A 15912-nucleotide genomic window follows, 5' to 3' on the forward strand; every position below is an offset into this window, starting at 1 on the left:
GGGACTCTTACGGCGTTCTTCCTCTTTAGAGGCGAGATTAACTCTTTCGTTTCAGATGGCCCAGGTCAATACCTCAGAAAATGATCAAACTTGCCGAAAACTTGATTTTTATTAAACTGTTAGACGTTCTAGGCGCGCTTCGCGCGTCCGTCGGCTAGCCAAGGGGTTCGCCCCCTGGACCCCCCGTCACTCGCTGAGCGAGTGACATTCGGCTCGCTCCGCGAGCCATTTTTCTAAGTAGTTTAAGAACATTTTTCTAAGTAGTTAAGGGGGGGCGGGGGGGGGGGTTTCAAATAGCAACCACTATCTTGTGATACATCATTGGAAAGAGCATAAAAAACTAAGAATTTTGGCGCAAACCGCAGATCAATATCTCAATTTTTGATCGAGTTATGATAGGTTAAAGTCCGAATTTGACCTATTTTCAAAAAATCATAATTCCGGTTCAAATTATTGTAGAGAAAAAATAAAACGGGAAAGTTTACCAAATTGTAAGCACTTTTAAGTAAAAATCACAGAAATTACTTCAAAGTAACTTTAAGGGGGGGGGGGTCATACCCTCAAATGCGTCAATTCAAAGGTCATACGATTTTCCCGCGGAATGAGCGAATTTTCCCTAACTTTGCCTCAACATTACCTCGGTAAGTTCAAAATTAGTTCAACATCGCGTTTTAAACTCCCGAAATCTCGGGCAAAGTTCAATAAAGAATGAAATTTCAACGGTCACATTTCATCACCTTAAATTTAGTTTTTTTTTTAAACTTTGAACCATGCCAAAAAAGCAATAAAAAGCTTAGGAAGAATCGAAGACCTTTATGTTCAAAATATCTGAAAAGTCATGAAATTTTCAATTCCAAGAAAACATGTCACCCTGCGAACAGGAAAGACTACGAAGGTCGTGATTCCTTTCGTTTTGGCTTCTAACGGTCCCGCAACATGTTTTATTTGGCAATGCTACCACATACAAAAGATAGTAAATTATTAACAGGATACGATTTTCACAAATTCCTGAGTATATTAAAAGGGAGATTTAGAAGAAGGCAAAGTGTGCAATTGCCGCTAAAGTCAGGCGAGTAATTGCCGCATAAAAAAATCCTCATTTCATTTATATATTTATTATTAACTAACTTATTCCTTTTTTCATGTTGATTACCCTGGTAAAAATTGGCAGTAGAATCTGTGTTCCAAAATACCATAGACCTACAGCCGGCTGTAAGATTTCCAATAGCTTCTATAGCCGGCTACACAATTTCTTATAGCCTTTTATAGCCGATGGCGATTAAGCAACAACGGATGCTAGGACTTAGTGAGTTTTTGGAATACTGCTCTCTTTTTGGGCCGTAGTATCTTGATTTATTCTGCGAGGAAAGCTCCGTACTTTTGATGGATGCCTGCCATTACTAATATATTAGAGCGCCTTCAGTTTCGTATGATACTGTGCAATACCTTTGGTGTGAAATAGTTGCTTCAAGCGCTGTGGCAGGCGGACAGCCAGCGAAAAACACGCATTGGCGCCTGCAAACCTAACAGGGATACTTCACGCGTTGCGCAATGCGTGAAGTATCCCTGTTAGGTTTGTAGGCGTCAGTGCGTTGCCGCTCCGCTTTGTGTTAGGCTCTAATATTTAATCTGGCGGAGTCAGCGTTATTCAACTCATGATTTTGAAATGATTTGCACATCCTGTATGGATTATTCTCATTTTAATTGATGAAAAAAAATATGTATTTAAGGAAAATATAATGTGTGTTTTGTAAATATTAAGGTGGTTCCGTATCAAACTTAATGATTTCCAAAGCACTCGAATTTCTACACAATTGCTTATATCCTTTTATAATCGATGGCGAAAAAGCAACAGCCAGGCGATAAAGTGTTAAGCCGGCGATAAAGTGTTAAGCCCGGCGATAGGAGCTACCTATAGCCCGGCCGTATGATTCCGCATTCTACAGCCAGCTATATGATTTTCTATAGCCTTCTTTAGCCGGCTGTAAGAATTCCTATGGTATTTTGAAACGCAGCTCTTATCGCCAATTTTTACCAGGGTAAATAACTTAAACCGCCCTCTCTTCATGCAGCAACGAAGTATATGAATGCAAAAAGTGACGCATTTTGACACATGCTGAAAAAATTGAAGGCGCTTCGGCTATTTCAATGGCTTGATTTGGATGCAACTATTCTTGTTCTCGGGATGTCCGTATTGCATACACAAACAATTGCGGACGCTTTGGCTTTCTTGAACACGACGAAGGGCTACGGTTGTTAAAGCTCAAGGGTTTCCTACGCTGCATTTTCAAACATGTTTACCATGAAATCCTCTCGAGTGCGAATGAGCCATGGTGGATCATGCACATTTTCCTCCAAAAACATTTCCACAAAGGCATCGCGGATGTCAATCCCGCGTGGGAGACTCTCGTATCTCATGATTTACGAAAAGATTTGTTTCATCATTCAAAATATTCATTTGATAAATAAATTTCTCTGCTTTCAATCCGGGAAATTTTGAGTTGCTCTTATTAGTTCTGGAAACGATGCGACTAAGATACCTTCGTAGGAGGATTTTCATTTTCACATAGATTCAAAATTGATTCCATTCGATTGCAACGCTGGAGTTGCTTTTTCGGTTCCCTTCGTAATGTCGCACATTACTCCGTTTTCCCCCTTCTCTGGTGTATTTTTCAATTTCACGTGTGCCAAAGCATTTGATTTCGCTCTAAACTCCCAGAATAATCTGAAACAGAGACCTCCCACAACCGAAGAGTCGCGGCGAGCGTTGATGCAGCGAGTGGTGATTGGCCGAGCGGAGCCGCCCCTCAGCGCGAAGCTAGAAACTTTTCGGGGTCCACCAATGAAATTCTCGAGGGGTGGCAAGCTCCGACCAATCGCGCGATCCGCGTCTTAAAATATCCGAGATAGGTCGCATGCCCACGCGGTTGATTCATCCCTGTAACAGTTCCGTGCTCTCCCTCAACTGCGACCGCGAAACACCGCGGGTGGTGAATCAACTTGTTCGGACACCGGAAAGATTTTGCTCGAGTAATTGAGTGGAGCGCGTGAGTCTAACTTGGTAATTTCTTATTGGTTTAGTTAGTGGGGGGGAAATATTTTGTGTCCGTGCAAGGTTTTAAGTGATCGGCCACTATCGTTTTAGGGAAGGAGGAGCGAGGGTGGATCGGGAGGGGGGAGGCTGGGGACTTAGGCCTGGTCACCCCAACTCTGCTTGGATCTATCCCCAGAAAATGGGAGGGATTTTGCCAAATTAGAACGTGATGTTTGTGTCATTTTTTAAATCATCCATTTTTCCGTAAATCAGTTCAAAATTGCTCTTTTACATACATATCTCCGATACAACATATCAAAAATGTCCGTTGTTTGAATTTCTTACCTAGAAATAAAAATATTTTGACAATAATTAAGAAAAATCAGTGAATTTTTTTTAAAAAAATTAGAAAATACATAAGCGCAGTGTCAGTGTGGCTCAAATACACTTAGGGATGCTAATACGTTTCCGGGGATCCATCTAACTAACCTAAATTCCTCCTTCATGTGGGTTTTTCAAGTTTTGGGGGCCCCTAGAAGAAACCTGCCGAGGTGCTGAAGCACCCTAGTAGGCCAGACCGCCCCTGAATATAAGTTAAAGAAGAATTTGAAAATTGATAAATTACGATAGTCGGGGATAAAGTTATAAGAAAAAGGAGTAATGAGCAAGAGTAGTAATAAAAGTATAGGAGTGATAAAATTTTATGAAAATCAGACTACTACTTTTCTTCTACTTTTCTTTTATATCTATACGATTTAAACATACGATCAGAACGTACTGTAGTTATTTTTTCTCGTGGTGTTAACTCTGTAGTTTTTGAGGTTCTGGTTTTTGTATTCATCGTCTGAACCGATAAATACCCATAATTTTAGAATGTGCTTGTCTTGTAGGAGAAAAGCTGGCTATGATCAGAATTCAAGAGGAGGAAGAGGAAGAGGAAAGGGGCGGTAGGAGGCCAAAATGTGCTCGGTGTCGTAATCATGGTCTCATTTCTTGGCTCAAAGGCCACAAAAGGCAATGCAGGTTCAAATCGTGCGTGTGTCCTAAATGCAATCTCATTGCGGAGCGGCAACGGGTTATGGCAGCTCAGGTATCTACTCGTAAAATACATTTTTAATAGTCAGTGTAAAAGTAGCAACAACTTTATGACTTAACCTAACAAGCAGGTATATGAATCCATCAATACTTCCGGTTTCATGATATACACCAGAGAAAAGTTCGGTTACACTCACCCTGTGTCCAGTGTACAAATCGGTTCGTCCTGCAAAACTTTCGGTTCACTTAGAAGAACTTTTTTAAAAAAAGGAAATAGATTTTAAATAATAAAAATATTGTTGAAAAAAATAAACTATTAAAAAATTTCGCCTCCATGCTTAGAGCTTAATAGGAGTTAAAACTAGAGGAGGCTCTACAGGAGTGCAGTGCCCCCGAAAAATTTTAAAAACCTAGTCTTTCACAAGAAAATTTGGCTTTATAATTTTACTAGCATACTATTCGGCTCTTTTTCTGTATAAAATAGAGTAGAACATTAATTTAAAAAAAAAAAAAAAAAAAAAAAAAAAAAATTACAAACGACCTCATTTACTTTTTTGTAAGCAGTGATTTGTTCTACATCATTAAATTTTTTCGGCCACATTTGATCAATTTTATGATAATTATCACTTCAAAGTTTCTCAAATAATATATTAAGTATACCTACTTGTTACCTTTTTGATACGATTGAATCAACCAGTTCGTTAGATTTAATCGATAAAATATAAACTTTATGAATTCGCAAGGAGTTAATTACAAAGTTTAAGCAAGGAGATAACTTTCGATTACGATTTTCTCAGTTAAGCAATTAGAGCTGTTTTGGAGTGAAACTGCAAGGAAGATGCATATTATGTTAAAGGAAAGCTTAGTGAGGTGAATGAAATCATTTAAAATCTATAAGTGCGCTCATAAAGCTTGTCATAAAAATTGGCCAAAAGGAATCTAGCATAAGGAAGTCACGGACAAGGAACGCACCCTACAGTTCAAACAAAAATTTTAGGATTTAATTTGGAAAAGCTGAAAATGAGAAAATTCCTGACAATTTCACTTTTCATTGCCATTTGGTACTCGAGAGAATAAAAATTCGATCGCATGAGACCCGTTACCTCAGATTTCTAAATTGACTTTTGAGGCTGTGGTTACATATTGAACCAATCGATATTAATATAATCTCACCTGTGTGATCTGTCGAATACGATCTAGAAAAACAATCAAGTGAACGTGCCGGTGGGAGAGGGGTGTATGAGACGCGTTTACTCGTGATGGGCATACATTTTTTGTGAAAGCCCTGTCAACAGTAACAAAAGTTCAGTTCCGTAAAACCATCCCTGTTTGGACAAGGCCACCCATATACAAAAAACGAACGAAAAAATTATGAAAGAACAAACATAAATGTGGTTAATAATTTTAACTTCCACCGCCGCGCCGACCGCACTGTGTTGGCGCAATGCGTGAAGTATTCATGCAGTTTTGTAGGCGCTATGCGTTTCACGCCGACTGCTGCTGACCGCAGTGTGTTTGACGCAATCCGTGAAGTATTCATGCAGTCTTGTAGGCGCTTTGCGTTCCATGCCGACCGCCTCACCGCTCCGTTCCAGGTCAAATTGCGTGTTTGGTTTCTCTCCTAACTCGACTAACTAAAGGCGTTGTCTCTTGTATCACCGAAAGACGACGAAATTAGAAATTCCTATACTTTCACTTTCAGGAAATGAGAGATTTTATCGCCTTTTCTCGTTTGTAATTTATTTTTGAATCCGATTTTTTCCTCTCTTTTTTTGATACCTACATTCCAAAAGATTGCAAAATTTGCCGCCCCGTACATTTTGCCGCCATGGGCCGCGGCCCATATGGCCACCCCCTTAATCCGGCCCTGGTCTTGAATTTCTACGCGTCATCAAGACCTTTCCTCGTTTGATTTTCTGCACTCGAATACTACAGTAATAATGTGCCTTTACGGACTAGCTCTCCTAATATTCAGGAAGAACACAAACCTTCTTTTTTATTATACCCAACAAGAATTATTAACTGTATCGACGGTGTAAGTCGGTAATCACATAACTCGTTTGCGGTATGAAAATCTCCGCCTCTATGTTACTTTTTAAAGGAGAACAAATTGACATCACTCCTTGAGGTTTATGCAGAATTTTCCTCGCACAGATCAGAAAAATCACGGCAGTTTTAAAGAATTGCCGTTGAGTAGTTTCCCGTTTAAAAAATGTAAAGTATTAAGTACCGTTTAAAGTATGACAGGAAGTCTGCAACGTTGCAAACCGAGTTATGTGATTGCCGACTTACACCGTCGATATGTATGCCTATACTAATCAGTGCCGTGTTTTCATCGTATTATTATGAATGCGGCAGGTGGCTTTGAAACGACAACAAGCAGCAGAGGATGCTATCGCCCTGGGCTTAGCTGCAGTCTCCACGGGGGCGCAATATGGATATTTGCCACCAGGCCCCATTTTTGGAATGGCGATCACTGACCCCAAGTCCGATTCCAAGTCCGATGTTCAAGGTATAATAACGCTTTCGCATGGTTTATTCAAAAAATAAAAAAAATTATGACACAATCAAGTTTTAACATTTTTGATCCTACATGGAAAAAATAGATTGCTGATTTAACAATTAGATTGTTAAGAAAAAGTGACAGCAATGTTTCAAACGTACACTTTACAATAGTGAAAAGCTAATTCAACCACGGGCGTGATTAAATTATAGTATTTTTCTTCAGTGTCAAATCTATATTTGAAACATTGCTGCCACTTTTTTTTAACTACACAATTGTTAAATCAGCAATTTCATTTTTTCCGTGTACTCATTTTAAAAGTAGGGTTTTTTCCTGGCATAAGGCAACATTCTCTAAGAGAAGACCTTCCTTAGATTAAGGAAAAAATGAATATGGGGAACTAATAAGGAATTTAGGATAAGCGGTTTTCCCTTTTTCAGACCGGTCTTGAATAAATGACATTGCATACATTTACGAATTGGATTGCATTTTTCAAAAAAGAACCGAGAGCATCTCACTGTTGCTAGGATTGTGCAACTTTCATTCTTCACAATGAAATTACTCAAATCATGCAAAAAAGTAAACTTACAAATAATTTTCGTCTTGAATTGATAGTTTATAATGAGTAAAGACAAAAATAGACAAAAATTGTTTAGATCATCAGTTTTTAATTGGAAGGCAAAAAAATTTGCACAATCTTAGCGACATTGGAATATTCTTGGTTCCTTTTTGTAGGATGCAATCCAATAATGTAGAGATGTGGATATAGCGTCAAATGCACTCGTTGTTTTACTCATCACCTTATCACTCCTCCTTGACACTGAGGAGTGTGAGGGACACTTCTTATTATATGTTCACTCAAACTTCACCTTACAGAGCAAACAAATTCTGGGAGCGGGAAGCCTAAAGGCGATGTGGAACAGCTGATACCGCATGAAACACCCTCCTCTTTGCCTAATCAGTCCCCGCGTTTGGACAAAATGAAGAATGATGCTGAAAGCAAACCTACGGTGCAGGAGCGAGAAATGGAAACTGAAAATATTGAAGTCATAAAAACGGAAGGCGAGAACATAAAGAACGAAGAATCAGAATTAAAGGCCCAGAAAGTTTCACTGCCGAAAAACGCAAATGCACCGACTTACTCGCAAACATCCCTGGAATTTTTAGTTCGCTTGTTCCCAGAGAAGAAAAGGTCGGTCTTGGAGTTGGTTCTCCGCAGGTAAGTTTTGAATTGGTTTTATCTATTCCATTCGTAAGTGTTGGCACACCAAACTAAAAAAATGTTTATGTATTTATTTATTTTTATTTTTTTTTTATTCGCGGAAAAATATCATTTACCAACTAAACGTGGAGTTATGAGGGCGGTTTTTTTCATCTCTATGAAAGCAAATGTATACAGTGTACACTCATTATAGAGGATACTTACTTTATTTGTACACTCCACTATATTTTTTGCATACATTTTAACAATTTTTCCCAAAGAGGCTGCAAGCACATATTTTTCAGAAAAAGTTTCTCTTTTCTCAATCTGTGTTTTTGTACTTTATTTATATACTATTTTACCCAATGTGTACTTTTATTTACGAGCTTCACCTACAACGTTGCTCTACTCTGCAATATCCTCAAGTGTTATTCTTAGTAGCTATGTTTTACTTTTTAATGCAAGTAAAGTAAAAATAATTATTTTTTTGCCAAGAGTCCATTAGGCAATTTACAAAAACTGGCGTGTCGCGCACGAAGCTTGGAGAGCTCCGCGCAGACGTGCCAAAAAATTGTCTTAAATTTCGTCGTTACATTTTTACTTTTTCGCTCCCCTAGGGCAGAGAGGAAGTATTTTATATTATGATCATATTTTAATTTTATATACAATATCTTTAAAGACATAAGACTTTTCATCATGTGTTTAAATGATCTCATACAGATGTGAAGACGACCTTCTAAAAGCGATTGAGCAATGCGTGCCCCTCACAGACAAGGCCTCTTTTCCTGGTTTCGTCAAAGGGACAGTCAAACTGCAGAACTCCGGTGAGCAATTCGCTTTTCATCTTTTCTCCCCTATTTTGTTTCTATTTTGAACAATAAAAAAATTCAGCCGAGTACGGTTAAGTCTAGCTAACCTCAAGATCTGACAATGGAGAGTAGCGGAAAAATTCGCAAATTCTACTCCTGAAGTGCCGCGCAACAACATTTGAGTGTCAATCTCTTCCTCGACTGGGTTGCAAAGTTTTCCAACAGCGTCAGGCGCCTCAAAAAGACGCTCGTGAGGTTCCGTCCCTAAAAAATTGATCATACGAGAGATCACAAAGACGCGTCAAAATGCGGGAATCACGTCAGAGACTTCAACGCAGCGAAAAAAAGTAGGCGTAACGACAAATACGAGTTGCTTGACGTATGGAGACCTTATTATTCACAAAGCTCATGCTGAACCACACCAGAGATTTATAGATCTTTAATGGCACAAAACTGTTCTTCATATGTAATCTTGGGAGTTTTTCCCTCTTTTCAAGGAATGATTGGTAATATTACTGACTCTTTTGACATTGATAATAATGACAGTGCAACATGACGAATTTTTGAGATCTGACAGCGGAGTGCGAGAGATCTGAGCGTCAAAAAAAAATCTCGCCCTCAACTGGACTACATTTTGTCATTTTGCAATTTGGAACTATAAATTCTAGCCCGGTTCAAAAACAACGTATGTGCCATTAGTTTCCCTATGCACATAAGTGTTTTTCCAGAGGAGCCAGAAATCCGAGAATTTCAAGTTCCAAATTGCAAAATGCAGTCCAACTCGGCTGCAGCGTTTTCCGCCTGCGCACAGCGGATCGAGTCAATCACAGAGGTCGAACATGACATTTTTAACAAAAACTGCGAATTTTGATGTCTAATTTGTCACATTTTAAATTTTAAGGGGTGTTTCTACAAGAAAATTTGACGAGGAAACCAATGCAACCAGTGTTATAACCTCAACGTTTTGCATGAACGGAGCTATAAGCTTTAACCCTTTGTTGCATGAGCCAATCCTTGATTTAGAGAGAAAATCTACATTGTAGAGTATTGTTTTCGACAATAGAGTCAGTTGAAATCGATTTTTGTAGTAATGTTTTAAGTTAGGAGATCAGACTTATAATGCTCCCCAAAAATTATTTCTTGCTTTGATTCAATTTAATACTCTAGCATAGAAATAAAGCTGAAAACTATTTGTTGCTTTCGTGCAACGCTATGCAATAAAGGGTTAAGAGTGTCCAAATTTTGTCCGTCCTCTCCCAGTGACTCGATCCACCATGCGGCGTCAGACGCCTTGGAAAAACGCTCTTAAGGTTCCTTTGGATGAGTGGATGCCTTTTTTTGCAGAGCCGGCGACCAAAGGTCAATATCCCAGCGGCGGCGGCGGCGGGAGGAAAAGCCGGATGATGGGGCCGCGTCACGGACACGGCTCGGCCTTCCGCCCGTTTCACAGGGCGCCACCGGAGGCGCATCAAAGCAGCCGATTGGATCTCCCGCGACTCGCCATGTTCTCGCCACCGACTCTCCTCCAACTCCCCGCCCACCACAGCTTTTCCTCGCCCACCCTCGCCAGCCTCGGGTAAACTTTCATGCAACTGTCTTTCAACTTTCAACGAGATCGTTGCAGAAATTGATGCACGGAGAAAAAAATGTCGTGCATGGGACCCGAAGTAGTCATATGGATCTCTGAAGTTTTTGGATCACGCATCCGAAAACTTGAGGTCCAACTGCCGAAGTTCGGATCAGACTTCTGAAGTACTTCGGTATATACCGAAGGGTTCAGGTCACTGAAAAAAAATTTCGGTGTATTTACTAAGAAAAGGGTAAAATTGCCAAGAATTCAGGGTTCTATTTGATCCCAGTTTTTTCTTGGTAAAATTACCATTTATGGAATTGGTAATTTTACCGAGAAATCTCGGTAATATTATTGAACTTTCTCGGTAATTTTACTGGGCCTTGGTAAAGACGCCATTATTTTTTATCGACTGTGGTAGAATTACCGAGATAAAATGGCAAAGTTACCGGGAATTGATAGCCAATAAAAGTGGTATTCTTACCTGGAAAAAACAGTAAAAATACCGGTTTTTAGGTAAGCTTACCAGTCTGTCTTGGTAAAATTACCAATAATTGGTAAAAAAAACGAGATGGTAAAGGTACCAACGGACCTTGGTAAAAACGCCGAGAACTTGTTTTCAGTGTGGGACCCAAAGTTGAGGTCATATGGATCTCTGAAGTTTTCGGATCACGCATCCGAAGACTTGAGGTCCAACTGCCAAAGTTCGGATCAGACTTCTGATGTATTTCGGTATGTACCGAAGGGTTCAGGTAACACATCTGAAATACTCCGATACATACCTAGAGCTTCAGATGTCTGACCCGAACTTCGGCAGTTGGACCTCAAGTTTTCGGATGCGTGATCCGGAAATTTCAGAGATCCATATAACCTCAATTCGGGTCCCATGCACGAAGTGGTTTTATCTCCGTGTGGACAGAGCTATATAGACAAAGCGATAGAGAAAGCTATGGACAAAGCTATAGCCAAACTGATAGACAAAGCTAAAGACAAAGAGATAGAAAAAGAGCTAGAGAAAGAGATAGATAGAGCGATGGACTAAGCGAGGGACAAATAAGATCTAGGGAAACTGGAACAATCCTATTGCATGAGGTGGATGCTTATTGTAAACCAAGGGGGAACCGATGAACTAACCATAGGGTTCTTCGTGAGTTGCCGGTGCTTAGCTTGTTACTTAGCTCCTTTTGTCCATTTTAACCATTGTCGGCTACCACCGAATGGACTCGCTCCACTTTCCCTTTTCCTTTTTCTCTATCGCTTATGTCTATTATTAATTTCAATGTAATCATATCGCTGCTGTTTTATTTTCAAGTGCGAGTATAATGAGCAACATTTCTTGAAATTTTCACCAAAATTCTCAGAAGGGCGAAGGAAAATCAGAGAAAGTATAGATGCCGTTACGTAACGCTGAGCCCGGCACCCTCTCATCCCTTGTCACGCTCGGTCACGAAATTATTAGGACCCCCCCCCCCCCCGAGCGTTATGTAATTTGGACTACATTTTGCAATTCGGAACTAAAAAATCAAGCTCATCCATAAAAGCACCTACCTGCATGAAGAAACTTATATGGTACATATCGATGGTGAAACTACCAAACATGCGTATCTCGATTTTTTTCAGAGTTGAACTAGCTGCGTATATGGGTTGTAGGAGATGTCCTTCATCTACCATCAAATTATTTTTGTCGGGAAAAATCGGGAACTTACCAAAAAAACGTAGTTAGAATACCACATATCTCAACACTAATTTTTAAGCCTTTTATCTCACGTCGCGCGCCATCGCTTCTATTTTATTTTTTTGGAGAGGAACAAATCAAAATCATTCCTAGAAGTCTTCACAGAATTTTCCTCGCGAAGAGAGGAAAAATTACCGAAATTTGTATTATTTGATGTTGAGTGATTTTCTTTTGAAAAAAAAAAAACAAGTAGCAGAAAAAATCTGCAATGTCGCAAATCGAGATACGTATAGTTTGGGAGTTTCGCCGTCGACTTTCTTCATTTCCAGATTTCTCTCAGAGTAACCTACGGTTTTGGTCGATATAACTAAAGATGTGGTCGATCAACCAAATTTTTGTGGTTGATCGAATCGAAATGAAGTAAATCAAAGTAACCTAACGTAACAAAACACACGAGAATTTTTAATAATGCAGTAATTTACTCGGTGTGTTGTGTCTCAATTTTCAGGAGTGGAGCGGCTATGGTGGGCTACGGTCATGGGCAAGCATCCTACCAACCACTCCAGGCTACAGCCTCGTCGACAGCATTTCAGCTTAACTCGCTTTTGTTTCAGCAAACTCCTCCCTGTCTTATACCTCATTGTTCTGAGTGTTTGTCAGAAGATTCTTAGAAATTAAAAATTGGTGCCGAATAATTTGGAATAAGGCAAACATGCTGAGCGTAGTCACTCAAGTACCTAGCATTTCTGAACGGAAAAATCGCTATATATTGCGATTTAATCGGTGATAAAATCGCCAGGATCAGCAACGTCTGAGCGATTTTCTTCGATCTTATCGGAATAAAATCGCGATTTTATCGTCCGGCAATTTATCGCGATATTTTCGAGATAAATGGCGATTTAATCTCAATTTTGACGACGAAAATTGATCGCGATTTTATCGAACCGAAAATTCCGATGTGTGGCGATGTAATCGCCATATATCGCAATTTTTTATGCGATAATATCTCGATATATTGCAACCGATATAATTGCGATAACCAACCGATATAATCGCGATAACCAACCGATAAAATCGCTATTTATCGCGATCACTGCTACTTGGGCAATGGTTTAAATTCGAGGTTCCAAAAATCGTAATTTAGGGAAGAACACATGCCTGAAAACCACCAAGGAATCGTCTGTGAAAAAGTACGCACGTTTAAAATTCACAATCGCACTAACTAGCTATTGCGATGCTAAAGAAAGAAACTTGATTTTTACTACTTCAGTACATAAAATGTGGAGGACTACCGGATCAGTTTTTTAAGTGGTCAATATTAAATCGTTTTTTAATAGGTATGTGCAATATTTTAGTAAAGGAGTTTACAAAATTATAATTGTTGGATAATCTTCAAATGCTCATTGGGTTAAATTATCGGGAAACACGTCATCATTACATTGCAGAACAATTGCAAACGCGGAGATAGGATATTCTTGTGCAAAATAAGGTATTCACATCGGAAAATTTAAGTGAACCTGTTTATTGAAGGGAAAGACTGGATTTAAGGAATGGAATGGTTGGTTAAGTCTTTTACTTTCCAAGAAGCTACCATAATGGGGGACAAAGTGGGAGGGAAGACCACGATTTAGTAGACAGTAGACGGACATTTTTTTTCGAATTCCTCATAAAGATAGACATGGGTTGTGCAATACCTACTCACTTAGCTTTTTTCTTCAAAATTTCAAGTGCAGATAGACTTATTATGTTTAATGCGTCATTTTATCCAAAATGTTTACCCATTTTTTTAAAATGACTAATATTATATTTTATTTTATGGTTTATTGTTTATATCAACTGCTGATAACTGCGAGCGTACCAATTCATTGGTTGTAATCGAAATGTTTAGAGAATATCAGAATGAAATAAACTCAATACTCAAATTAAGGCACTATTCTTTTTTTTTTTTTAATCACTCTTGTACTCTTCCATAGACAACAATTTTAAATGTGCTCGAAAAGAGTGCGTTATAAACATCTAAAAAATGTCTTATCCCAAAATGAGACCGACAGTGTTTTGTCAAATTTAACTTCTCTTCCTGATCTCAAAACCTGTTGTCGGTCTGACTGGAGCTGGGGCGGTAAGGCTCTAAAAAGGACAATAATGTCGAAAAATTTGTCTTTGAAATTCTTGTTGAGAGGAAGCATCCCAGGTTTTTTCATTGCAATAATACCTCTCGATCCCAAAAAACGCCATCTTAAAAAGTAGCGCCAAGGGAATATCTACCGGAAATACTGAACATTTCCGATGATAAATCCGTCCACGTGGAACTTGACGCGGTAAACTTTCGTGCGACATCAGTGAGTGTTTTACTTTACTAATATCTACTGGTGTACCTAAAACTAGAAATGCTGAAACTTCCGATGAATATCCACTTAACCTGCAGCCTGATTGTTGAAATTTATGTCGGCACGACAAGAATCGAAAATCGATATATTAGACGGCGCAGATAGGGCTATGGCTTGTCTTATCGTGCCAACATAGCCAGTTAAAGTTTCAACAATCCGGCTGCAGGAATACTTTTGCGAACAATCAGGGAGTGTCTCCGGCGATCAGCAGGTGTAACCGGGAATGCCGAATGTCCAGGTAAATATGCACTTGATGCTGCAACTTTTGCTCGTGAAATGCTGAGTATTTCCTGTAGGTATTCCCGTGACGCTACTTATTTAAGGAAATGATTTTTGGGATCAGGGGGTATTATCGCATTAAAAATATTTCGTGTGCCTCATTTTAAAATCTGACAATTTTTCGGCATTATCGCCACCGTTCAAGCGTAGAATGCTCCAGCTCTGTTAAAGCCAGGTTTTGAGATAAAGAAGGAAAGTTTTGTCGGTTTTCAAAGAGTCGCTCATTTTGAAGCGGGACACCAAAATGACAGCGATCAAGATTAATGAAGAAATTGATCAAGATTAAGTCATCTGATATTAATTTAAAACACGCTCTAGTCCTAGTACTAAAGTTCCAGAGCATATCGGGGGCGGAGAGGGAAAGGGCAGTGGCATGCCGCATGACCTTCTCCTAGAGTTGAGAAGAAAAAGTCAGTAGGAAAAGAAAGAATCAGGGGAAGAGCAAAAGAGAAAAAATGTAATGAGCGTAGCTCCTACCTCTATTAAAAACCAAGAGCATCTGATAAGACCAATATAGCTCTAATAACGTGGCCAAATTTTACTCATTTTTTTTCTGGTCAGAAACATTGCTAATAGTTGACCCAATTGTCTTTTCATGCCTGTTTTCCTCATGTTTGTCTACTTTTCCTCTATGGGAGTTGTTGTTGTTGGTTTTTTTTTTTTTTTTTTTTTTTTTTTTTTTTTTTTTTTTTTTTTATTCAATGAGAAAAGGTACAATACTTAATTTTCGCTGACAAGTTGTGTTCATGGGTGCACAACAACGAGACATTTTAACAACTTTCAATCGGAGGGGACTCAATTTTCAAAATTTTCCGAGGAAGAGGAGCTTTTGAAACCCTTCTACCACTCTTGAGAAGTCTCTCTCTAGATCCGCCACAGTGCCAAAAAGGGATCTTTAAATGACGTATCATGTATCATGAATAAAAGGAACGGATTTTTCTCAAACAAATTAGGGCGAGGTATTTCAACTTTAAGGTGGAGGTGAGGAAATGACAGATGCTTGAGACGCGGAGGCTGCTGTTAAGTAGTATCGAGTGACGTAGCTAAACTTTCCGACACGTCATCGTAATCGCGGAGGGTGAAGGGAGGACGAACGAATTAGTTGAATAAACAGGAGAACGCCTGGAACTGGACCACCCGCACGATGCAAACTTGTCATCTCCCGTGCACGAGTCTATAAAAAAATCCAAAGCTAAATTCTTGCGCTCAACAGTCACCCACAGCAAAAAGTAAAAAGGAAGAACAGATAATTAAGAGGCCATTTTAGGGCAAGTTATCATTTTAACACATTTAGATTTTATTTTAGTTTCTTTGTTTGCAACCCAAAACATAAGCCCCCATCATAAATAAAGAAAGAATTCAGACAGGAAGGCGTAGGGGGCGCACGCCCCCCTCCCCCCGTTTTCCCGAGAAGAAGTA

General features: G+C 39.3%; 1 protein-coding gene across 2 annotated transcripts; it reads left to right on the forward strand.

Annotated features, from left to right (window-relative positions):
• Positions 1-475: 475 nt before the first annotated feature.
• LOC109041214 (doublesex- and mab-3-related transcription factor A2) lies at positions 476-13937 on the forward strand. 2 transcript variants are annotated; one of them, XM_072297753.1, is made up of 7 exons: positions 476-1306; positions 3907-4124; positions 6428-6581; positions 7449-7791; positions 8494-8597; positions 9927-10158; positions 12336-13937. In XM_072297753.1, the coding sequence occupies exons 1-7, from the start codon at positions 1273-1275 to the stop codon at positions 12496-12498; spliced, it is 1248 nt and encodes a 415-aa protein (XP_072153854.1). In that variant the 5' UTR covers positions 476-1272; the 3' UTR covers positions 12499-13937. The 2 variants fall into 2 exon arrangements, with proteins under 2 accessions (XP_072153854.1, XP_072153861.1); XM_072297760.1 differs by lacking the exon at positions 476-1306 and adding an exon at positions 1524-3061 and having other exon boundaries at positions 3925-4124.
• The last annotated feature ends 1975 nt before the right edge of the window (positions 13938-15912 follow it).

This window comes from Bemisia tabaci, chromosome 1 (assembly GCF_918797505.1).
Source record: "Bemisia tabaci chromosome 1, PGI_BMITA_v3".
Classification (NCBI taxonomy): Eukaryota; Metazoa; Arthropoda; class Insecta; order Hemiptera; family Aleyrodidae; genus Bemisia; species Bemisia tabaci.